This window comes from Vulpes vulpes, chromosome 13 (assembly GCF_048418805.1).
Source record: "Vulpes vulpes isolate BD-2025 chromosome 13, VulVul3, whole genome shotgun sequence".
Classification (NCBI taxonomy): domain Eukaryota; kingdom Metazoa; phylum Chordata; class Mammalia; order Carnivora; family Canidae; genus Vulpes; species Vulpes vulpes.
In genome coordinates, this window is record NC_132792.1 from 60,606,183 (window position 1) to 60,632,183 (window position 26,001).

Below are 26,001 nucleotides of genomic sequence, written 5' to 3' on the forward strand. Positions count from 1 at the left end.
TGTTTGGTTATTTAGTGCTGCTTTCTACCCATTGCCATGGCTATTGCCCCTCCCTTAATCCTCCCCTTATAAACTATCCCTTCAAGTCTCTTAATAGTCCTTGGTACTTGTCAGAACTCCCTCCAGGTTTTTGGTGTCTTTGTGCTAATGGAGTGTAAAATATGTACTCAGTATTCCAGATGTGCCCTCACCCATCACACTTGTTCCAAGAGAGACCAGGACCTCATGCGTCACCACGCGGCACCCCCGGTGCTGTTGGCTTCAAGTTACTCTGGCCTTTCTTGTTGCCTCGTAACATTGAGACTCATTTGTAATCACCCCTGGCCTCTTTCAACATTATGCTTCCTGGCAGCGCTCTGCAATTGATTATCTGGGCTTCTAATTATTTTCCTCCAGATGTATTAAATCTCTTTCTCCTTCCCTAAGGTGAATTTTAGTTTCTTGCCCATAATGCCATTAGATTATATGCAGTACAAAGTTTTTCTTATCCTTTGGCATTGGCAATTCAGTCAACTTGCAACAATGGGAATATACTGCTAATAGACCATCTACCTGTCCTTCTGTATCACTCTCCTCTCTGAGACATCATTAAACACTTCCCTTCATGGCTATTTAAGAAGCTGGTGGGAGGGGGTGGTGGTCTGGTGACAGGGAGAAAGATCAGAAAGACCTGATTATAATTACTGTTGACTTTAGCCCATGCTACTTCTGTCCAAGACTATCTCTTACATAATGCTTTAAAAATTTCCCTTCAACTCTTTGAAGCAAAGGCCTTTAAGGCAGCAATGGGAACTATACAAAAGATTTCTGAATGTGGAGAAGTTAAGTCTTATTTAATGTAACAAATGATGCACTAATTGAGCTTTTACTCCTTGTCATTGATATGGGAGTTAGTACCAGGATTTTACTGATAGTAACTAACAAACTAACAATATACATACATTTTGAACCAGGTTAAAATTATAATTCCCCAACTAGATTATAGATCTAATTAAGACAGGGATCCTACTTTATATCTCTTCATATCCTAGCATTTAGTGTAATTCTAAACACATGTAGTTCAATAAATGTATGTATGCTATACATCATGTTACTATCAAAAATCTGTAATACCATAACTCATTAAAATAAGAATATGAGTGTGTCTGACTTTAAGAGAACTCTACCTTTAAAAAAAAATCCCAAGTTGGATGATAAAGTGTATTTGCTGTAAGTGACATAAATACATTTTGTAAAATGAAAAGACGTCAAATCAGAAAGTCAATTTCTTTGTCTAAATTATTTTGTTATAAAAGAATTCTCTACAAAAGAATTTACTGCAAATCTGCATTAAATATTGCCCCCTCCACCCAAGTGATATGAAGTAAAATGAGTATGACTAAAATTTAATTCATTCATATCATGTGTTCTGATTATAATTTGAACACCACAATCTTTAAATGAATCAATATGAAAATTACAGGGATTATAATAAAATTACAGTATAATTTTGGACAGGAAAGAAAACCTCGGAATCATTCTGGTTTAATCTCTCCATTAGATATACAAGTTGGAAAACTAGCTTATGCAAGTTCTCCAGACAAATTAAAGGCAGAGATGGAACGTGGCTCTAGCTCTCCTCAGTCTTGATTCAGGGTTTTTTTTCCTGACATTTGATGCTATCTCTCAAACATTGATTGTTACTTTTAGCTTAAAACTTATGCCAGGCTTAGCATTCAAGTCTATATTCTCACAAGAAATTTACACTAGTTTTTTTTTTTTTTTAGCAGATAGGCAGGATATTCATTTTTATGATAGATAATCCAATATCATTCCCACTTCACTTGTCAGAACATAAAATGCAATAGACATGTTGCTGTATTTTCCCCTTTTGAACATTTAAGCTGTTGGAGAGTCATATTTTCCATGAGTAAAGTTTGAAAAAATTCAGGCTATAGCCAGTCCAAAAATATGCCTCATTTCTGAAAAAGAAAAATCATGTCATACAAATGGTAAATATAATATTGGATCAATTCAAATTCATTGAAATCCATGTATTCTGGATGCCTCCCAAAATCAGCCTCTTAGTAATTTGTCTTCTTGGAGTTTTTCTTCATAAAACTGATTACTGCCTTGTGCTTTTTCCCTAGATGAGTATTTACGTATGATACACATTTCAGTTTCTTGCATTATTTTTCTTAGGTTCTCAGCTAAACGTTCGAAATAATGTATTCATTATCAGAAACACAATAAAATCTTTATATGTTGGCTTTCCCCCCTCTCATTTAATGGCTTATAAATAATTATGTTGGTTTAATACTTATTCACTAATTATTTTAACTTCCTAAAATGCCCATCATCCTGATGTGTTTATTTGCGTATTTTCAAATGGGTCTCTTTCCCAGGTTAGATATTGTCACAAAGGCCTCTTTGCTTCCTAATTGTCTGAGACACTTCAGTATTTCCCCATCAAAGATAAATGTAAATTATATAGATCTCTATCACTGCCATTTTAGTCTTCCAATTTGTACTTTTGTCTGATTCACTAATGGGCACCTCGAAATTCATTTTCTTCTGTGCTTGTCATCCTTTTTCTATTTCTAACTATTTGGAAAAGTACCTGTTTCCTTTAAAGAATTTCATTTTCTCTATAAGATGACTCACTATAAATTCAATTATTACTTAGTGTCTAGACCCCTGCACAGAAGGTTGGCCTTGGAATCAGACTTAGTTTCCAGGAGCAAGTCATCTATCCTTGGGAAGACAACAGTCTGAAGCAGGTGACCAGTCCGCACAAAAAGCCCGACAGTTGTCATTGGGGCAGTCTTATGGTGTACACTGTCATTCTCGACCTAACCCATGCAGTTAGAGTAGCGCACTGAAAAGAACCTTGAAGAGCAGGGTCCTGATAGTTGCTCTTCCCAGGAGCACATCAGATATGTCACTTTTGATCTTGTAGATGTAAATTTGCTCACCAGAAAATGAGGGAATTGAACTAAATTATCTCTGTTGCATCCAAGCTCTTATAATCCATTGTGGGGTAGATATATACAACTGCATGGTATGATTGAAACAAGTACCAGAATACACAATATTTCTTAGAAGCAACTGATCTATTTCTATCTTGGTGACCCAGTAAACTTTGGAATGGATGGTGTTTCAATTTTTGCTTTTGCCACCTGGAAAATGGCACTCTTTCCCCACAATTCCATGGCATGCATTGTGTATACTAAGCTTTGCCTTGCCTTTCACTGATACAACTCTTCATTTCTGTTTGCCAGGGCCCATACGATTTTGTATCCTGTTATGTTTTACGTGTCTCTGAAGGCATTTTTGGAATGAGGCATAATAGAAGCATACATAAAAAGGTAAGATGATGAAAAAAAAGCTCTGGAGTCAGACATGCTGGATCCATCCTATCACTGGTTAGCCTGTTACCTAGGACAACTCTCTTAAGTCTCTGTTTCATCTTTAGTAACACAGGCAAATCCTTTCTTTTGAAGTTGCTGGAAAAATTAAGTGAGACAATTTAGCTAAAGTGCCGCTGCACAGTAGGTAAGCAACAAATACTAATTTCCTTCTTTTCCTCCTTTCTTTTTTCTACCTAACTTTATTGAGGTATAACTGACAATCAAAAAATTGTAATATATTTGGGGCACCTGGGTGGCTCAGTCTCTTAAGTAACCGACTCTTAGTTTCAGCTCAGGTCGTGAACTCAGGGTAGTGGGATCAAACCCGGAGTCAAGCTCTGCGTTCAGTGTGGAGTCTGCTTATCTCTCTCTCTTCCCCTGTTTGCATGTGCTCTCTCTCTCTCTCAAATAAATAAATAAAATCTTAGGAAAATTGTAATGTATTTAAGATATACAATCTGATGGCTCGAAATACATAAACATTGTGAAATATTCATCACTGCCAAACCAACCAATATATCACCTCACACCTCTATTATTTTCCTTTTTTTTTTTTTTCTTTTTGTAGTGACTCCACCAAAAATCTATCCTTTCAGCAACTTTCAAGTGCACAATACAATACTGTCAACTAGGGTCACATTGCTGTATATAATTTCTTCAGAACTCATTCATCTTCTCACTTTTTCTTGATTTGCCCTGAATCAAATGAGCAAAACCCAGTTGACCACTCTAAGTCCTGGCAGGTTCTCTGTGTCATCCTGCATCTCTATTTCTTATGACAGACATCGTCCATATCACTCTGGAGATGGTGAGAGTCCTGACCCTTCAAGCCCTATATCTGCTACTAGGTTTTAAATTGCAGGGAGCCAGGGAGTTGAAAGGCATTGATGTCACATGATGCTTCTCATGAACAAAACACAATTTGGTGGTTAAAATCAGGAACTAAGCATTAGGGGAATATTTCTGATTTTGCTTCTGAGTTGGTCACACAATATTTGAAATCCCCACCTTAGTTATAAAACAGAGCCAAGTACATTTGCTGTCTCTGAACTCTACAGGGATATTTGATGGATTCGCAAAGTGCCTTAGAGCTTGCAGATGAAAGGTACCATAAATTTAAATCACTTATGTGAGAAAACACACTTAGGATAAGGCACTCTGAGTAACCTAGTTTCTTTCCAAAGCATAAGCAAACACCCTTGAGAGTCATGGGAGGAGCTTCCTCTCTGAATGGAGATCTTTAGATGTTTGTGAATGACCATGTTATCATAGTCAAAATCAAGATTTTTATCCATAAATAACAAGTATTAAATGCCCACAGAATGTTCTGCAAAGAAGCAAATGGCTTCATATTTTCCAAGTCCAGTGGGAAAGATTCATTTCATTTTTTAAAGGTATTTAAGAGAATTTATTTGTCTGAAACTCTTTACTTTTCCATCTTCAGAATAGAAAATTTGTAGACCTGAAAATCATTTCCAAAGAGTTTTAATGATGATATCTTTAATGCTTATAAGTTTAGGTCGCTCTGAAAAAAACTATATGCTTTGCAGCCCTTCTATAAACATCCTTGTTGCCTTTCATGAAGAAACGTTTGGAAAATCCAATGACAGCATTGACATGCTGAGAATTCTCTCAGCCTTTATCCAAAGGCTTTGGAGGCTAAGCTTACCTGAAGGAGCTTTGCTTCTTTCTTAGAAAGACTGGTATGACATTTATGACTTTTCTTGAAAGAGGTCCCCAATTTTAAAAAGACCAGTTAACCAGAAGCCTCTTGTTGCCCTACGTAGGTTAAACAATGACAGTAGGGGTAGGATTGGGATGCCTTTCCTTCTTGGAAGATGGGCATGAGGGACACCTGGGCGGCTCAGTGGTTGAGCATCTGCCTTCAGTTCAGGGCATGATCCTGGAATCCTGGGATCAAGTCCCACAACTGGCTCCCTGCATGGAGCCTGCTTCTCCCTCTGCCTATGTCTTTGCATCTCTATCTGTGTCTCTTGTGAATAAATAAACAAGATCTTAAAAAAAAAAAAAAGGAAGATGGGCATGAACACCTGGAACCTAAAAAATCTCACAACCTGAGCTAAAGAATCTCCAAATTCTATCAATTAATAATGAATAAATGAATGAATCATGAGGTACAGCTCATTGGTTTCTTCATTCAGTTGTTTATTAACTCAAAAAATTCTTTTCATCATCTATTGTGTCCTAGACCTTAGAGTAGATGCTAAGCAGTTTCAAAACATTTAATGATTTCTCACTAAAACAATCAGCAGGAATTTACCGACACCTAAGACAAGCCTCAAAGCGTGCCCAAATCCCTTGAGATTTGGGAGGTAGAGGTAAGCAGGTAAATGGGGTGAAAACTCTTCTGTTCCAGATCCTCCAATCACTGGCTGCTCTGAAGAATATAACACTTTCATAATGTGCCCACTGAGAACCACTCTTTTTTTCTAAGGGATCTCTTATTGGTACATTCTTCAGAGTAAAAAAAGGATGGAATCAGAAGGGTACTGAAATAGAAGAGAAAAGCCTACACTACTTCCATTTACTGGAACTTTACGTACTTCATTACACGAGGCATTTTTCTGTATCTAAGAAGTACCACCAGAGGTTCATGGGCAAGGAGGTCCACTAACTTTACCTGTTCTGTAGCCAGTGTTGTTAAGATATACAGCAAAAGTCCGAGGTTCGTGCATCGCCTGCCATGAAGGGGAAGAGCAGTTCTCATTGTTGGTGTAGACATTGTGGTTGTGCACATACTTTCCGGTGAGCATGGAGGACCGGGAGGGGCAGCACATGGGGGTAGTCACAAAAGCGTTGGTGAAGGTGGCCCCCCCATGCTCCATAATCTTTCTTGTTTTGTTCATGACTTGCAGGGACCCTGGAAGGCACAATTCCAGCATTGTTTAGCAGAGCGCACCACACGAACACCCATTTATGCCGTGTCACTCAGTGACTCTATTCCCTTGATTTATTAATTTCCCTCCGTTGGCTTGAAGGAGTCTATAATTTGACAGCTCTCATTTCCAGAACAAAATTAAACATTTGGGATCCGACCATCTCAAGCATTTTGCAGAATAATAAACACATTTCAGCCTCTCTTCTCCTTACTCACAAAGAAAAAAATGCAGGCTAATCTGATAATTAAAGCTAGAATTTTAGATATGGAGCAAATTCAAAGCCCAGCAGCCTTTTGAAGATTACCAGGGAACAAGAGCCTGTTACACAGAGCATCAAAACTCCACCCCACCACATGCGCACAATGCTTGTGACATTACAGAGGTTACTGACTCTAGTGTTTTAATTGTATGAAACTAAAGAGGAAAACTATTTTCTTTCCTATTAAATAAAAGTCCCTCCAAAATGCCTGTCTTTAATTAAAAAAAAAAAAAAAACTTCATTGTAACTTGGTATCCTCTAGCAAAGTCACCAAATACCTGCCAGTTTTTCTACCAGGAGAGCACTGCCAGTTTATATTTTCACCTGTTTACATGTAATATTAAAAGATAGATCGTTCGCTTATGAAAAGAGCTATGATTCTATTGCACTCAAAAGTATTTGCATAGAGTAAAATATTCCATTTTGACTGCAAAGGATGAAATTGTAACATAAGATTGCTGAGGAAGAAAAAAACTACTTCGATTACTCTATCCAGCCAAACACTGCAGCTGAAACACATCCAAATACTGCAGGAAAAAAAAAAAAAAAGCACAGGCTAGAATTCAATAGTCTTTTCAGGACTTGTCAAGAAATGCACTACAGAGCACTCCAGCCAAGCCCATTGCATTTGAATCCTGGAGCCTCACATTTCCAACAGGTCCCACTTCTTCCAAAGAAAGGGAGAAAGACTATGCAGTTTTCCAGCAAGGAAGGAAATCGTAATGCAAACCAGGCAAGCATTCAGAGCATAAGAGAAGCGTGCAATGGTCCAAAAAGCCACAGTTAGCCTGATTTTTTCACGTATTAGCTTTTCCTGTTCACATGAAACATATGAAAGCAGGAGGAAGGTTTCTAATTGGGTCTCATTAGAGCTCCCTAAAATAGGCTTCAGTTAGGAGGATTCCTAACTGCTTTTACTCCTCTGGTTGTCTTCGGGGGATCAAGCAACCTTTTTGTAATTGGTGAATAACGTGTAGTGAGTGCCCACTTCATGCTGAACATTCTATCAACCTCAGCACTCTGGGCTGCTCCCCCAAGTGTAGCATTAACAAAAGAAATGGAAAATTCTCTGCTGCCTTGGTCTTTAGCAGTAAACTATCTAGACGAGACCCTACATAGAGAAATCACTTGGAGATATTTGCAAAGCAACATAAGAGTGTGGAGATAGCAGTAATGGTACAAATAAGGTTAGAGAGGACTGAACGGGGTGTTTGATAAGAGTTCTGAAACAAGAGATGAGGACAAATGGAAGGGGTGCAGGAAGGAAAACAAAAGATGGGCGAAGTGTGTTAGTGGCTCACGTTGGAGAGGATGGTATGTGCGTGCTCTGGACGTGGGAGAAGTAGAGGGATGAATACAGTACACTGATTTCCTAGAATAAAAAAGACTGAGGAATTCTCTTGCCGAAATGTAAGAGGTAGAGTTAGAGAGTGGCTTCAAGCCTGGGCAGAGATATTTGGATTTGATAGAATGGCCAAAATAAAGGCAGAATAGGTTCTTTGTCAAAGGCATGAATGACTTGATAAGGAAAAAGTCTTCGAGGGCTGTTGTTGTGGCAACGGGGGATGGAGGTACGTGCACTGAGGAGGAAATAGGCTGGTTCATCAAGGTTACAGCCGAGAGGTCGCTGAAGCCATCAGGCCACGAGGCAATATGGACTTGAACTGGATTGTGCCTCTAAAATAGAGGGAGCCTCTAAGAAGCAGATCCAAGAGACGCTGTAATGCATCCGAAGGTAATGAGTTGACTAATGCCTTCACGTTTTCAGCACAGGAAGAAAACTGGAAAAGTAATGGTTTTGCTGTTGCTCAAGAAGTAACTAAAAAGCCATATGCCCTGTAGAAGATCAAGGAAGTCCATTTCAGAAATGTGTTTTATATTTATTGATCATACAGGGGAAATATCCTGGAGATGGAGATAAATAGATGGATAGAGACATGGTAGTGGGGAGAGAGCTAAATGGTCACGTCTATTCACTTATTCCCCCCTCCTCTTTACATCTCTGCAGTGCTTCCTTTGTGTAGTATCTCAAATATTGGGAAAACCCAGCAAACGCTACTTCGCCTACTACACTCTTTATTACAAAGAATGGGCTGTCAATTTCCTTTATGAGCCTTAGCTGATAACTAAGCAGCACTGGAAACCATCCTCCAAGGTCCTGAGTTACCTGCAATCTCCTGTTTACAGACTCATCTGGACTGCAAATATGGGATGGTAGATGGAAATCTGATCTAAGGTCAAATAATCTACAAACTGGCCCTAAACCTTAGCCTAGTTCATAATCTGAACTTGCATCAGTAAGGGCTCCCCTCCCCTTCTAAATGCCACTCTGTCAATTAACTAAGCTGATCATGTCAAGGTCCTAAACAATCTATCCAAATTCTAAGCAGTCCCCAAATCAAAGGGATTGATGAGGACACTTGGTCCTCGGAGTCACCGTGGTGACCACCGCAGCCCCACCATCAGGATTCCTGAAAGTTTCTCAGTAAAAACAAGATTCTGAAACAATGTTCCTCCAACTTAAAAATCCCTTGGAGAGCATGTTACATCAGAATTCTGAGCCCGCCCTGAGATGCTGATTAAGAAGACTTGGGGAGGCACCAGAGAATTTACACTTCTAACAAGCTCCCTGGTGAGCCTGCTGCTTCCTGTCCATGGCCCACACTCACACTCAAGAGAAGTATTCCAGGTTGGACACAGAGGCTGGGAAGCCTAGAGCCGAGAGAGACTTTAGCAGGTGCCCCTAAGCAGCTCAGCCCACTCCCGAGGCTCTAAGATGCTGCAGAAAGGAATCAGATACATCTATGTCCTGCTTACTCTCAGCCCAGTTCTCTTCTGAGTGTCACACCCGCCACTCATTTAATCCTGATGATACACCTTCGTAGCAGATGCTCTTAACCTATTATTCCCATATAAATATCACAGATGCTAAAACTGAGGGTCAGATGGACTAAATAACATTCTGAGGGCCACACGTACCCTAGGTAGCAAAGCCAGGAAGCAAATGCAGGCAATCTGCTCCATAGACCATGCTCTTAAGCTCCATCAAAGCTGAGTACTGGTTGTGACATTGACATTTTCAAGACTGAGAAACAGAAAAGGTGTCTGCTCATAGTCAAGAGATGTCTTACTTTCCACAGTCTGATATTTCACTTCATCTAGCCTCTTAGAGGAGACATTGACTCACAGAAATGCCTGCCTCCCGCCCACCCTCTCTTCAAGGGCTGATGTGATTCTCAGTAGCTCAGACCCAGTGAGGGCTGAGGGGGCTGCAGACGTGTCTGTCTTCATCACTGACAGCCACCCTGGCGTGAGATGCCGCCCTTGATCTTGGTGGGTTCTCCGCAGATGATGGAGCATAGGGACCCTACCCCTTCGAGCTGAGTTGATATGCAAGAGGAAGGAAAGCACAAAACAGTTCTTTTTTTTCATGGCCTTGTACTGCCTCCCTCAACACTTACATTGCAATACTGGCTTTTCATTGGGAAACTCTTCCCTAAGCTATTCTGTAATGAAATTCACCATTTTGCACTTACAGCTGTTGAGATGGATGAATGGGATGATGTCCTGCCTCACTGGTGGAAGAGCTCAGTTTTGTTTTAAGGTGCAGCTGCTCACCGCTTTGAGTTTCAGGACTTCGGTGCCTAAAACACCAACTGTGCTGATTCTCAATTATTAGAATGATTATTTCACAGGAATGATAAGATGCTTAAGGCCGAAGACTCCTATAACAAGATTCACAAGGCAGGGCTTAGGAGGGTAAGAACGAGAAGAGAAAGAGCCCTGAACGTGAACTCTGGGAAACATCTGGATTTTGGTATAGATCACCTTGAGCAAGTCACCTCCTCTCTTTTGGTCCCATGTCTCAACTGTAAAATGGAGCTAAGAATTGTTCCCCAGCTAGAACACAGGGTTGTTGAGGAGCAAATGGCACGATGCAATTAGAGCACTTCACGCAAGGCGTGTGGTCAGTGGGGCTGGGATATCACTCTGTGCTCACCTCAACCCACCACATTAATTTTCTCCTTTTTCATCCCGCTGTCTATAATCTACATCTGAATTCCAAAAGCAGGAATCAGAGTAAACAAGTTGCCAGAGACTGAGTATTTGTGTCCCCCCAACCCCCACCAAATGTGTATGTTGAAACCTAACGACCCAAGTGATGGTATTAGGAGGTAGGACGTTTGGGAGGTGAATTAGATCATGAAGGTGAGGCCCTCATGAATGGGCTAATGTCCCTATATAAGAGACCCCACTAGGCTCCCTGGGTGGCTTGGCGGTTTAGCACCTGCCTTTGGCACAGGGCATGATCCTGGAGTCCCGGGATCAAGTCCCACATCAGGCTCCCTGCAGGGAGCCTGCTTCTCCCTCTGCCTATGTCTCTGCTTCTCTCTCTCTCTCTCATGAATAAATAAATAAAATCTTAAAAAAAAAAAAAAAAGACAGCCATCTATAAGCCAGGAAGCAGGCTCGCACCAGGCATTGACTCTGCAGGCGCCTTGATCTTGGACTTCCCAGCCTCCAGAACCATGAGAAATAAATGGCTGGTGCTTATAAGCCACTCAACCATCCAGTCTATGCTACTCTCTTATAGTCTGTTCAGGAGACAGAGGTCAGTGATCATTTCTATGTTTTAAGACTTAAAATGTTAATGCTGGCTGATAGTTAAAAACATCAGTTCTCTCCCCCTCCACATACAATTTCCCTACCTCCCCTTGTGCAAGGAGCCTGACTTCATTATCATTTAAAATTGTCCTTGGAGGTCGAAGCTTGACAAGGATGCTATGAAGTGACTGTAATTGGGTCCAGTAGCTGGTGGGGAGGCACTGCTGATGGGCCTGGCTGGAGCACAGAGATGGCCCAGGCCACAGCTGAGTCCTAAGTCTGCCAAGAAAAGCTGTCCCAGCGCCAGAGTTCCAGGTGGGGACTGGGGACGTCTGCACTGTAACCGCGATCAGCTAGGTCAGCAATGACCGGGAGCAGAGAAGTGGCACTCCCCAGGAACCCTGCTAGACCCACCACGTTTGCAATTTCACGGGAATATTTTTTTAAAAATCAAGGTTCTGGGAACAGTACTTTGGATGATGGAGTATGGGATAGGTTACTAAGACCGGATGGAACCGTGGCCAGGAATTTAAATCATTCTACACACTCCAACTCATTTATTCTCACATCATCTGCGTGAAAAAGGTCAGCAGGGAGAAAGATGTCCAACTTCTCTGAATGACTTTTCCAAAATGACACAGAGAATTTGAATTACTTCATTTACATGTCAAACTTTACAAGACTTTACCTTTCTTGATTCAAGTATCTTAGCATTTGATTATTCAATGTTTTATACTATCAAACATTAAAGTTTTTCTTCTTTTTTTTTTTCTTAAAGATTTTATTTATTTATTCATGAGAGACACACAGAGAGAGGCAGAGACATAGGCAGAGGGAGAAGCAGGCTCCCTGCAGCGAGCCCGATGCGGGACTTGATCCTAGGACCCTGGGATCACGCCCTGAGCCAAAGGCAGGCACTCGACCACGGAGCCACCCAGGTATCCCCAAACATTAAAAGTTTTCACCAGGCCTGTTTATCATGTCTGGAAAAACTCACAAAGCCAGAAATCCAACACAGAAATATTGCCATCGCCATCTCTTAAGGAAACTTTAGGCATGTGGGATTCAAATATATCTGGTTTCCTAGAGAGACACACCTCCTTGAGCAATAGACAAGCAAGCATAACTCTTATTAATTGTACAGGGTTGTTTCTAGATGTCATCATATTATGATAAGCTATGGTTAATGCTTTAAATACGTAAATGGCCTGTACTAAATACATCTATATTTTATTGCTATCTTCTCCCACCAACGGTTGTTAAAGTATGAAAACTTAAACGATGATATTTCCAATATTAAAAATGGCTCTATTGATCAATTGAATATTTTAATTCTGAAAGCATAAAGAAAAAATAACAAAATAAAAGAATATACATTTTTTCTAGCAAAACAACGGGATTGGAGGGGAAAAAACCCCAGGCATTTCAGCGAAAGCCGAACGGAAGAGGCAATATTGAAGAAGAGACCAAGAAGAAGATAATAAACCAAGAATGTCTCCAGGACACCAAGAGTCATTTTTTTCTCCTAAAGAACAACAGGCCATTAAAAGTGGAGACAAATGGGACGCCTGGGTGGCTCAGTGGTTGAATGTCTGCATTCGGCTCAGGGCATGTTCCTGGGGTCTGGGGGTCAAGTCCCACATCAGGCTCCCCACAGGGAGCCTGCTTCTCCCTCTGCCTATGTCTCTGTCCCTTTCTCTGTCTCTCTCATGAATAAATAAATAAAATATTTAAGAAAAAAAAAAAGAAAAATCAAGGAGCTTTCATCTTTTCTGTTTTTCACATTTGATAGAGAGGTGGGTGTATAGTGCTGTTCCTGAACATGAGAAAAACAGCAGTAGGGACATGATGGTAAATGGCAACTGCTCCTTGGCCTAAATGTTGGGGTGCAATGGAGAGTGGTGGGGGCCATGAGGACCCAAGGACATGCTCCATCTAGTGGGGCACTTGGATTCTTCTTTAAGCATCAACCTGGCTGCGGTCTAGGAATGCAAAGTCTTATAGTTCTAGATTTTCAAAAAAGTCAGAATTTGGATTTTTTTTTAACATGAAATCGTCTGATTTTTAAAATGTTGTCTTAATTTTTAAAAAGTATGTTGGTCAAGCAAAACACATCTGAGGGCTGGCTCAGTACTATAGATCCCAGTTGTGACCTGTGATTTAAAGAAACAAAGTATTATGTATTTCTTAATTCCATGCATGATCTGAAAGAAGCAATGGGCCAGCCCAATTTCTTAAGAATTTAACAAATGCCACATTGAGTCAGATCAGCTCCACATTTTGTTCCTCAGAGTGGCACCAAGGGATCCTTTTGGAAAGATTTAGAACCTAATTTCTTTGACTCTAGTCTCAGAAAGTTTGGGGGGTTCCACAAGCACTTTTGATTGTGTTCTTTTTTGGCTTATAAAATACCTTAAGTGCAGGAAAATACTAGAATAATGTGTCTCCTAGCTTTAATAATTTTATTTTTTTCTCTTTCAAAAGGTTTATTTTTTTACTGGATTTTTTTTTACTTTAAAAATTTATTTAAATTCAATTAATTAATATATAATGTATTATTGATTTCAGAAGTAGAGGTCAGTGATTCATCAGTCTTATATAACACCCAGTGTTCATTACATCACGTGCCCTATTTAATGCCCATCACCCAGTTACCCTAACCCTCCTGCCCCCCTCCCCTGCAGCAACCCTCAGTTTGTTTCCTATGATTAAGAGTCTCTTATGGTTTGTCTCTCTCTCTCTGATTTTGTCTTGTTTTATTTTTCCCTCCCTTCCCCTATGATCCTGTTTTGTTTCTTAAATTCCATATATGAATGAGATCATATGATAGATAATGGTCTTTCTCTGACTAATTTCGCTTAGCATAATACCCTCTAGTTCCATCCACATCGTTGCAAATGGCAATATTTCATTGTTTTTGATGGCTGAGTAGTATTCCATTATATTTATATAGATCACATACTGGGTCACAGATTAGGTCTCAACTCGCACCAAAAGATTGGGATACTTCCCTGCATGTTTTCGGACTACAGTGCTTTGAAACTTGAACTGTCACGAGAGGAACTTGGAAAGAACTTAAAATTTTAGTAGGCTAAAAAGCATCCTACTAAAGAATGAATGGGTCAACCAGGAAATTAAAGAAGAATTAAAACAAAATTCATGACAACACATGAAAATGAAAACACAACTGTTCAAAACCTTTGGGGTGCAGCAAAGGCGGTCCTAGCTTTCATATTTTTAAATGTTAAGCTTTTAAATTTAAGCTTTTAAGAAAGTTTAATATTTGATGATAATTGCTTCAGATGTAGTTTTCAAATTTTATGACAAAATATGGATATCATTGATATTCTTGGTTACTGCTCCTTCTTCTCCAGTGTCTGTGTGTTTTTCTAGCTTTAAAAAAAGTGTAAATCTTCCACCTATTAATATAGTCTAAAAACCTGAACTATTTACAGGTATAGACACAACCTAAGCTACCTTTTTAGTTATGCAACAAGTAAATCCAGAAGAGGACTAGTGGTTATGTCATTTCATCTTTCTACAGATTAACTTTTCTCCTGGGATAACGATCTTTGTCCTATCCACCCTACTTGGGTGGGATGAAAACAAGTGCAATAATGAGAAGGAATGTTCTTTGGAAAAAGATAATATGCAAGGTTCTAGCACTTTTATTAATGAATTCCTTATGTGTCTTACTCCCTTCACAAAGTACTAGTTTATTTTATTTGTCCTCAGACAAAGTTAAGGGAGTGGCCTCCATTCCTACTGAGTAAGAGCTTTCTTTCCGAGCTTAAATTAATAAACTCTGATTATGGCCCTTCTCAGTCTTTGTCTTTCCAGACAAAGAAGTAGAATAGTTTTATTCTTTCCCCCAAAAGAAAAGCATCCTATTACAATTTTTGTCATTGTTCTTCTAAGCCTTTTCTAAGTCTGTTATATCTTTCTGGAGGTACAGTAGCCAAAATTGCCTGCAGTATTACAGGTGCAAATAGTTTTGCTATCCTAGTCTATTTATGCATTTGGCAAGCATAATTACATGGAAGTAAAAAAACAAAAAACAAACAAGACGAAATCCAACCATATCAAACCACAATGAGATACCACCTCATATCCACTAGGATGGGTATTATAAAAACAAAAACAAAATGCCAGAAAAGAACACATGTTGGCAAGGATGTGGAGGAATTGGAACCCTTGTGCACTGTTGGTAAGAATGTAAAATGGTGCAGTTGTTATGGAAAATAAAATGACGGTTCCTCAAAAAATTAAAAATAGAATTATCAAATGATCCAGCAAATCCATTTCTTGGTATTTAACTCAAAGCATTGAAAGCAGGGTCTTGAGGACGTATTTAAACACTTATGGTCATAGCAGCGTTATTCACAAGAGTCAAAAAGTGGGAGCAACCCAAACTTCTATTAATAGATAAATAGATAAACAAAATGTGGTATATATATATATACAATGAATACTATTCAGCCTTCAAAAGGAAGAAAATTTAGATACAGGCTATAACATGGATGAGCCTTGAGGAAGGGTATTAGTCTAAGTGAAATGAGTCAGTCACACACACACACAAAAACCACTTTGTCTTTATCTTAAGTGGCATAATTTCACTTATGTGTTGTACCTACAACAGTCAAATTCACAGAGGCAGTAGAATGGTGGTTACCAGGGTATGGGAGTTATTGTTTAATGGGTATAGAATTTTAACTTTGTAAGCTGAAGAGTTTTGGACAATAATTGCATAACAATGTGAATGTACTGAACACTACCGACCTGCACACTTAAAAATGGCTAGGATGGTAAAAATAAGTGGACAAAAAACAACTAAAGTTTAGAGCAGTTAGGCTCAAGAAGGATTATTGAGACTCTTAGAGGAGACAAGGTAAAAGTCTTCACCAGACAGTGTCCACTACAGACAACATAATTGTTAGGGCAGAGAAAGGAGGTATTTTCTAAAGTCTTTTACCTCATGGGTTCACTGTGGTTCATCACTGTGTTTTGCCAATGAAATAATAAGACCCATCTTATGCTTCTGTTATCTCTCTCTTAGAACCTAGAACATTGCTATGCATGTGCAGTGTACTTTTAGGAGAGGTTCAATAAATATTTGGTGAAGGACTGATGGAAAGCATCGTGGTTAAATGTCAGCAGTGGAGACCTAGTCCTAACTGGTTCCTATGGTGAACCTAGGACTAGTAAGTTCATCACAGCCTACATGACTTCTCTAGTCTCATTTTACTTATGCAGTAATTGAAGAGAGTAAGAGCAACTACTTCATAGAGTTATCATGAAGATTAAATGAGCTAATACTTAGCATGAATCTGGTTAGAAAATCAAGGAAGGAGGTAGAGACAACTAAATAGGAAGTACATACATACCCATCTATGTTGTATCCATTATAGTTGTATCTATTGTACCCACATGCTTCCAACAGAAGCCAGTACTTAGTGACTGCTCAGTAAATATTTACTGGATGAATTAACTAACTATAGGGTGAAACTAAAGGGTGAAGTTTTGAATTCTGTTAAAAATAAATTTGTCAAATAAGTCCTTAATTTATTTTAAGGGCAAGAACTCTATACTGAAGAGGTAGATTATGACAGATACTTGTATTCACTTCTGATATTTTTGTTAGCTTTGTCAGGCCCCTGTAGGTCCACTTGGAATTTTTTAAGCACCTACTATATTCCCAACATGGTCCCAGTATCAGGAACACAACATGAACAAAACACTACCTCACTCTCAGGCCGGTATGGAAGCACATGATGGATTAAGGGCCATGCTGGAGGCATGTCCAAGGTGGTACAAAGGAAAGTTCCATCCACCTTGCTGGGAAGAGAGAATGGTTTTGGTGAAGAAAGACCCCCAAGGGCAAGGAAACTGAACTGGTCATGAAGAATAGGTAGGGCTGGAGAGAGGGGGAAAGACAGTGGAGACAAGATGTACAAAGGCATGAAATATAGGTGAAGGAGATGAAACTACCAGACACCTTACCTTCAAGGATATGTAAGTAATTTCCACGAAGCACTGAGCAAAAGTGGGAAAAAAGGGAATAGTCCCATAGATATAGGCAGGGGCCAGATGGCCCAGAGCTCATTTGCCTACAGAAGAGAGTTTCTTAATCCTCTTGCCAAAGAGAAACCATGGGGAGTTTTAAGCAGAAGAGACCTGATCAGATACTTGCATGATAACTCTAGTCAGGGAGTGAAGAATAGATAAATCAAGTCTATGGGAGACAGGTGGGTCAGGTGACTATCAGGGAAAAACTAGGAGGTGAGAGAATGGTCTAGAGATCATGGCAGTAGTGAAAGGGGTGGATATAAGAGATGTTAAAGCAGGTGAATCCAAACATGTTCACTTCATTTTTACTTGCTCTCTATTTAAATGAAAAGTTAAACCGTAAACTACATACATGCTAAGTCGTATGCCTCCGAGACTACATTTGGGCATGTTGCCTGAAAATCAATACTCTTATTTAAAAAGTGAAGTGAGAGACAGCAGACTCTGCAGGTCAACTTCAACAATCATTACCTGCTGCTGGTTTTTAGTGTGTTTGCTTCCAGCTAAACTGGGGGTTAACTCTGTTGGGATTCCATGATTTAGTTTCAAACTGGAAATTCAAGTCTCGTTCCATGAAGACCAACTTCCAGCATGGAGGGTTTTATCCTTAAGAACTAGACCCAGGGGAGCTCTGTAAGGAAGCCCAGCGTGCTCTGCTAGCACTAAGTGTAAAAGATACCAGATTGAGTGTGATGGGTAAGCCCAGCTCAGCGATTCCCGAGAGTGAGGAATTTGGTTCTAGGAATGAAAATGAGTGCTGGTGACAATTTCTAAGGACAAGCTTTTTATCTGTCCTAAGGTACCATGGAAGGTCATACCTAGACTTACAGACAAGACCACAGAGCTGGGCTATTAAAGAAAGTGAGAAGATAAACAACTGAATCAGATAAAAGCTCAACTGGACCCACCAGAATTTGGCAGGCTTTCCAAGTGTTCTGAAATTGGCCCATTTTTTCTAATTCTTCAGAAAAGCATCATCTCTAAGGTGGTAGTAATGAATTACCACCAGAAGGTACGTAGGATACTGCAACTTTCAATTATCTAACAATTACCACAAGCTGTGACTATATCATTCCCTTTAATAATAATAACTGTTAAGAGAGAATAATAATATCTATGTTCATATACATGGCATAGAATTACAGCCATAACCTCATACTCTTGGAAGCAATTTTGCCCAAATATTTAAAAAAAGTTCTTGAGCAAGAGCTTCCCAGGTGCACAGTCGAATCCTTGACTTCTGTAGTATTTTCTCTTGCTCTTTTTCTTCCATCCTCCTATGATTCTAGGCCCCTCCCCAGGATGTTTCAAACACCTAAGACCAGAAAAGTAATGATGAAACAAGACCCGAATGCCTGATAATCAATACAAGTTCATTTTATGAACTCAGGTTGCTGATTGAGAGCCTCTCGCTAAGAGCCAAACCCCCAAACGTTCCCTCGGTGTTACTGATCAGGCGAAAGGTCAGCGAATCATTCGAGCAAAAGAGACTAACAAGTGAAAAATCCAGCGTCTCACCCAGCTCCACGTCCTGATCATCAGTGAGCACAAGAATAATGTTGGGTCGGATGTTTTTTCGTTCCTGCTGTATCCGTCCTCTGAACCTCTGGGATCTGACAGTGGAACAGTGGCCCCCCAGCAGTCCTGTGGCCAGGACAGCCAAAACCAGAGCACAGCAAGAATACTTCATTGTGTTGGGTCCAAGGTCACAAAACCAACAAGACGTCTCAGCCTCCTGGTTTCTGCAGGTCTGGGCGGTCAGAGAGAAAAGGAGAGGGGGAGAGGAAAATGAAATCCAAACCCCAAACACAGTTGCAGAGAAAGGGCTACAACTAAGGGAGAGCTGGCACAGGAGCTATTGGAGAGAGGGCTGCACATGAGTCACAAGTGGCAAACCCTCACGGGCGCTGGGGAGGATTTTAAGCACTTGATTATTTTGCAAATTCACTTATGTCCTTTATTCTCATTCCAACTTTTCCCATGTCAAAATTCATTGCCAAAATATAATTTCCAACACAGAGCTCAAATGTAAAAAGCCTCCCGACAGGAGCTAATACCTTGAATTAGGTATCCTGGTTGAATGATCAATTCCTGTACCCAGAGGTGTTCAGAACATCTGCAGATGGGGTCCTAGAGGGGGAGAAGAAATACAGAGGAAACGTCAGTCAAGGATCTTTTTTTTTTTTTTCCAGTCAAGGATCTTGATACAGATTTTGGTCTCAAGTCATCTCTTAAAATGGCATATAATACGTGTGTGTGTATTCAGATCCACACACACACACACACACACACACACACTGTACTCCAAAAGGGAGAAACAGAAGAAAACGATATTCAGAACTGCTAAAAATGACTCCAAAAATATCTTCATTTCTCAATGAGCTCCCTAAAGTGGGGACACGGGTGCCATCCCTGCTCACACTCTGACAGTACTTTAAGCATCCCCCAGAAAACTCGAGATTGACCAGGGGGAGCCAGCGGCACCTGTGAGACCACAGTGGGTTTGCAGGGTACTTACAACCGGGGAGCGGCTGGCACGAGGGGGTGTGCTGGGGGGGGGCGCTGACTCACCTGCACAGACACTGAGTACTTATCAAGCAGAAGAAAATGCAAGGCTGTCATTTGTCATCTGCATTATGTCACTCACTACCCAGGAGAGTTCTTTCTGCTGACAAAGACTTCATAGTAAATGACTGGGAGGGCAACCTCTCCCAGCCCCCGAAAAGCTCCTAACTGTCCTTCATCAATCACCAGGGGGAAGGGGCGCTTCCTCCGGGCGAGGCTTGTCCCTCCGACCGGCCCGTGTCCTCCGCGCGCCAGCGCCTAAGGGGACAGAGCCCTCCTTCAACTGTCAGCCCAGCCTCACTATTATCGGGACCTGGCGCAGCGCCGCCAGCACCGAGGTTTTGCCGCAGCACATCTAAACCTGCAAAGCAAAATGATTGATTGGCTCTGAAGCTGGGGGTTACGGGCTACCCTTCCACATTTAAATAAATAAACAAATAAATAAATAAATAAATAAATAAATAAATCTGGAGGGGAGGGCTGCAAAATCTTTGCAAATCTGCCCAAGAGGAGACCTTTGAAAGGGTTAGAAGAATGCCCCTTTCACTTTAGAGCACCAACCTGCTGAAAGCGTTTCTCTTGGACTTGTGATAGCAAGCAAGAGGCTCATTAAAAAAAAAAAAAAAGAAAAAAAATCTTTCTTTTGGATGTCATGAGGGAACGTCTGCATGGGAATTTAGGCCGCCCTAAAATTAATTAGATAGCAGCCCGCTTTGTCAGCCACTCTGTCCCCACACACCTGAGGGTCTGTATTTTGAATTGCAACAATAAACTGGCAACAGATAAATAAGCATAACGAATTAAGTGTGAGAATTGTATGGCAGAAGAAAAGGGACTCCATCACTCATTTCCATGCCTTAAATTCTGGAGGGTGACATGGGGGCAGTGGGAGAAGAAAGAAGAAAGACTGTGGACTGTTTACCCCAGCCACACACATTATTTTGTTTTACACAAACACACACACCCCTATTATTTTAAACTTTATGAGCTGTTTTGTAAACAGTTCTAATGCTTTTCACTCTGCAGCCTGTAATTACTTTGAGAGAAAGACAGAGTGAGAGAGAGGGAGAGAGAGAGGAAGGGAGACACGCTCTATAAGAAATAGATTTTAAACCAAAATCTAGTGTTGTAGGAAGGCAGCCTGACTGCATTATCTGCAGAGCATCAAACCAACCACCTCCGATTGATCCTGTGGCTCTGAGAAAGTCAATACGCAAGGTTTGGTGGGGGGTTTGTTTTTGGGGTTTGTTTGCTTGTTTTTTTTTTTTTTTTGTAATAACTCAGGCTTATTTCAGTGATTGCTGTGCATGCTGAACACTGAAAGCCAGCAATTGTTCTGCACTGACTGTTTGGTTTCTGTGCATTTGTTTCAAATCGTGAGAAAATTGATAGAAGCAAGAAAGACAGGAGAAGGAAAGAAAGAAGTCACACAATGGCTGTCTCCAGCAGGGCAGCAGCAGGCTAAACAGTTACAGGCCGACATGGGTCGGTCCTTTAAGTAGCAAGAGTTTGCTCACCTCTCAAAGTCTGCAAGGGTGTGTGAAGGGAGAGTGAGCAGGAGTTGCTTGCATCCGCTCTAGTAATAAGCCAGCCTCAGCTGACAGCAGTGACCCGGAAAGTACAGTCAGACTCCTGGGGTCGTGCAAACAGGAGCACTCGGAGTTTAAATAATCAGCCCCACACACGAAACTGAAAATTCTTCACAATTAAGATGCTGATAACATTCCCTGGAACCCAATCAACATTACTGGTTATTCTTTTCTTTATCTTATTTATTTTGTCTCTTCCTTTAGGAAAAAGAAAATTAGCCATAATGGTACCTTGAATAAACTACATTGAACTGCATTGAAAAGCGTTTCCTAATGAAGAAAGGGGACAGCCAAGGAGATGCATTGTTTTTCCCCCTGTAAAGTGACCTTCTTTACAGAGTTAAAGGTGCAGAGAAGCCTGAATTTTTTTTTTCTGCCACAGTTTATTATCGATTCAGGGGGTGCATATGGAAACATGGAGAAATTGAATGGTGCAGAAAACTGGACTTTCAGGCAGGTCTGACCAGCAGGAGCGTGCTATCTTCACCCCATCTCCCTTCACTAAAACACAAAACACACCATTCTGAAAAACCTGCACACAGACAATTCCTCATTCAAAAATGACTTTTTAAAACCTGTCATCCTCTCACTGCCTGGCTTCCAGCTCCAGAAGGAAAAGAAGTAAAGAAGACGAAGAAAAAAAATTGACAGACAAATGCAGAACTTGACAAAGGAGACAAGGATGCAATGTTTGAATTGGATACTTTGTGGCGGACGACAAGTGTCCTTAGAGACTAACAATTTTTTTTTTTTTTTTTGAGACTAACAATTTGTCCTGAGAAACAGCAGAAAATGAGAGAAATGGCAAAAGGGGTGGGGGGGGGGGAGTTTCTCACACACCCAAAGTGAGCTCGTGGAACGGTGTTGTATTCATGAATCAGGACCAGCATACAAGCTGCCTTTTCTTCAAGCTCTAAAATGAAAACACCAATTGTAGCTATGGCCAGTTGATGTGGAAAGTTTTTTTAGGGCTTTGTTTAGGGCAGTCAAGCCAAACTATAAATGTGACATTAAAAGTTTCAAGTCACATATAAAGGGGAAAAAACACAACAGAAAGACTTCAAGCCAACTGGACGGAAAGTCTAGCTCACATTTGCTCATGGAGCAACACTAAAAACGAAATCGTTGCCTAGGCAGGTAGGTGTCTGGCTTCACCACGGTCCCCTGTCTGGGCAGTTGGTGCTGAGGTATTGGAGGTGACTGGCAACATACTGAAAGGGTCCTGCTTTGTCCACTGTGGTGGGTCTCAGGGTGTAACCCTGGACTTTTGGGAGTCCCTGAGATCCTTTTTGGGGAGAGGCTAAGAGGTCAGCACTATTTTGATAAGAATAGTGACACATTTGCTTTTTTCACTTGGTTGACATTTGCACTGATGGTCTAAGAGCACTGGTGGATAAAACTGCTTTTGTCCAGATAAAGAGAACATCACATACACTTAAAAAACAAACAAACAAACAAACAAACAAACAAACAAACCCAGTTTATCCAAGATGAAACAGTAAAATGACTAATTGTACTAATTAAATTTTGTTGTCTCTGTAGGTCTGAGATAGTTCAGGAACAGCACTTGTATGACTAAATTGCAGGCATAACTAGCCACTACTTTTTTTTGCTCTAGGAATGCTATTCTTACTTGGAAGAATTATTTCGACTTGGGTATTTGGCAGACATTTATTAAGGAATAAATGAAATGAGACTGTCATTTCAAGGAAAACAGCTGACAATATTTGTTGTATTTGTTGCCACTGATAGAAATCTAGCATCCAAGCTAAAATCAGAATTTTGAAAAACTTGTATCTGCCAGATACAAAGAACTTGGTAGCTTTCCAATATGTAAAACATTTCAATGACATTGATGTTGATATTAACAAATGCTATTTTTTGATATTGAAAAATGAAATGTGCCAACATTTAGTATATTTGCATAATTCAGTGAACCAATGTTTCCTAAATGACCAAATAAAATGCTACAAAATCATAAATAAGCAAAAAAAAATTTCAAAGTGCCATATGAAAATTTCATTGGATTTTAATGAAACAGAATATGAAAGCTCATTGATGGGGTTTCAGATTACTTGGGACAACTAATCGTTAAGAAGTCACCACTTGTCAAGTTTTGGCTTAGTATCAAAGGAGACCTATAAGTGTCTGAAAAAGCCATTAAAATACTTTTCCTTTTCCAAGCACTTATCCATGTGAGGCTGAATTTTATTACTATATTTAAGCCAAAACAATATATTTCAACAGATTAAATGCAGAAGTAGATATAAGAATCTAGCTCTCTTCTATTTAGATAAATATGTATAAAAATGTAAAACAAAGGAGTCCAGGTGGCTCAGCGGTTTAGTGCCACCTCCCTTCCAGGGTGTGATTCTGGAGTCCCAGGATTGAGACCCACGTTGGGCTCCCTGCATGGAGCCTGCTTCTCCCTCTGCCTGTGTCTCTGCCTCTCTCTGTGTGTCTCTCATGAATAAATAAATAAAATCTTTTTTTTTTAAATGTAAAACAATGCTGCTTTAGTTACAAATATTTTTTTTTTGTTTGGAAAATAGAGTTATTTTTCACAAAATATATCATTTAACATGTAATAGATTTATTATTATTTTCGAAAGAATTTAAAAATATTTTTTAAATCCTCCAGTTTCATTTTTTAAAATTTATTCATTTGCGAGAGAGAGAGAGAGAGAGAGAGAGAGAGAGTATGAGCAGGGAGATAGGCAGAAGGATAAGCTGACTCCCCATTGAGGGGCTCAATTCCAGGACCCCTAGACCATGAGCCCAAGTCAGATGCTTAACCGACTGAGCCACCCAGCGGCCCACCTTAGTTCTATTTATCAGTAGCTATAATCTATAGAAACAATGGCTCTTGAGAGTCTTCAATAAATTTTATTATTATAAAGGGATCCTGAGCCCCAAAGTTTTGAGAACTGCTGGCCTGGCATGTACCTGGTACCATAGTTAAGCCCAGATTTTCACCTCCAAGTCTATAGATCTGGCCCTATTCACAAACATATATGTTTTTTTGTCCCTTAAAACCCTGAAACTGTCCTAAGTTCTTTTTTTGTTTTTTTTTTGTCTTAAGTTCTAAATGCCTAGTATACATAGAGGTTTTTGATGAGTGATGACACCCTGTATTTTGTTTGTTTGTGTTTTAATCTGAGGATAATACAGAATTTTACAAATGAATGCTTACAGTTCTAAAGTATGTGAGGGACAAGATCAGAACAACCCACTTAGCACAGAAATAGACCTCTCAGGGATGGGGTAAAAGAATTACTCTAGTAGGAAACAATGTCACCCCATAGTTAGGGCAGAAAAAAAAAAGGGACAGCACATCCAATCCAAACAGCAAGAGAGATTAGGCCAGCATTATGCAATTATTCAAAACTGAATTTAGCCAGAACACACTTAGTTTATCCTAAGAGTGAAGTAAAATAGGATTATACCAGCCAGAAGCTGGTATCTGCATTCTGCCCCCTCTACCCACGGCAAATCAATTTACTCACAATCTAAGGGTGGGTTTGGCTTTCAAGTTTCCCGTTCATTATTTTTTTTTCTCTAGGAGAAGTCTTCAGGACATGCTATCTTCTTTATAATATATGTGAAACCATGAAGGAGCTAATTTCTTTTTTCAAAAACCTCATTGCTGGCAAAGTTCATCTACTGTTAATCCCCAGAAAGCATATTTCCTGATCTAATTTATTGCAACTCCAAGCAAAGGAGATAGACCATAGTCTCCTTCTGGTGCAGTAACATTTTTATACCTCTGTAATAATAAATCTCTTCCAACAGCCAATGACAGCTGAAAAGCATGCATCTCTGACCTGGAGCACCTTTGGGGAAATACTGGGCTAAATGATGAAATCCTCCTCCAAGAATATTTTCTTTCCTTCCCTTTCTCCCTTTCTACTGTTTTTTTCCCACCAATGTGTGAATCCTGAAATTGAAAGGAACCTTGAATAGCCATCTATTCACAAAATTGTTAGCGTTGGTTGTCCTTGGGGTATGGTGAGGGAGGGGAACGGATTTTGTTTTTATTTCATTCATATCTATATTAGATGTTTTTCAATGGTCTGTTGCATTATAAAAATAGAGATAAAAAATTTAAGTCTTCTACATTTTCCCTCTGTCTTCTCAGGGAGGAAGAGAATAGATAGAAGGAGCAGTGATAAGCATGAAGTGAGAGGTTATAGCAAAAAATGTACTTTTGAGACTCAGCCCCACAAAGATAGAAACTAAAACCAAGGGCATTATAGAGAATGCAAAAAGTCCAAGACTAAGGTTCGTCCAGCTTCTTTTAAATAGGAATTAGCAAAACAAAGGAGAAGAATAGTCTAAAAATTATGAAAAGAGCCAAAAGGATCTGATATTTCTCAACCAGATGCTGCGAAGTATCTCAAGAGTCTGATAATGGTCACTAGTTTCAGTGGTAGCAGTGAGAACAAAGAGATTATTGGAGTTCTCAAAAAAAAAAAAAAAAAAAAGGAAAGGGAGCATTGGAAATTTCAGTTCAAGTGAGCCTCATGAAAGACAGCAATATCAAAAAAAAAAAAGAATTACAAATGTGGTCTTAGACATCTTAGCTAAGTCTTAAAGTATATGGCTTATTACATGAAATTTTATTAAAT

General features: G+C 39.9%; 1 protein-coding gene across 33 annotated transcripts in view; it reads right to left on the minus strand.

Annotated features, from left to right (window-relative positions):
- Positions 1–26,001, minus strand: part of SULF1 (sulfatase 1) — a 175,407-nt gene that overhangs the window by 62,825 nt on the left and 86,581 nt on the right. For 27 of the 33 annotated variants that reach the window (XM_072734577.1, XM_072734572.1, XM_072734568.1 and 24 more), the window contains 3 exons: positions 19,277–19,349; positions 18,738–18,969; positions 6,031–6,270 (listed from right to left, as the gene is read on the minus strand). In XM_072734577.1, coding sequence (XP_072590678.1) covers positions 6,031–6,270; positions 18,738–18,909 — 412 coding nt within the window. In that variant the 5' untranslated portion in view covers positions 18,910–18,969; positions 19,277–19,349. Of the gene's footprint in view, positions 1–6,030; positions 6,271–18,737; positions 18,970–19,276; positions 19,350–19,790; positions 20,099–21,301; positions 21,427–26,001 lie in introns of those variants that run through there. The other 6 variants (XM_072734567.1, XM_072734576.1, XM_072734564.1 and 3 more) reach the window with 6 other exon arrangements.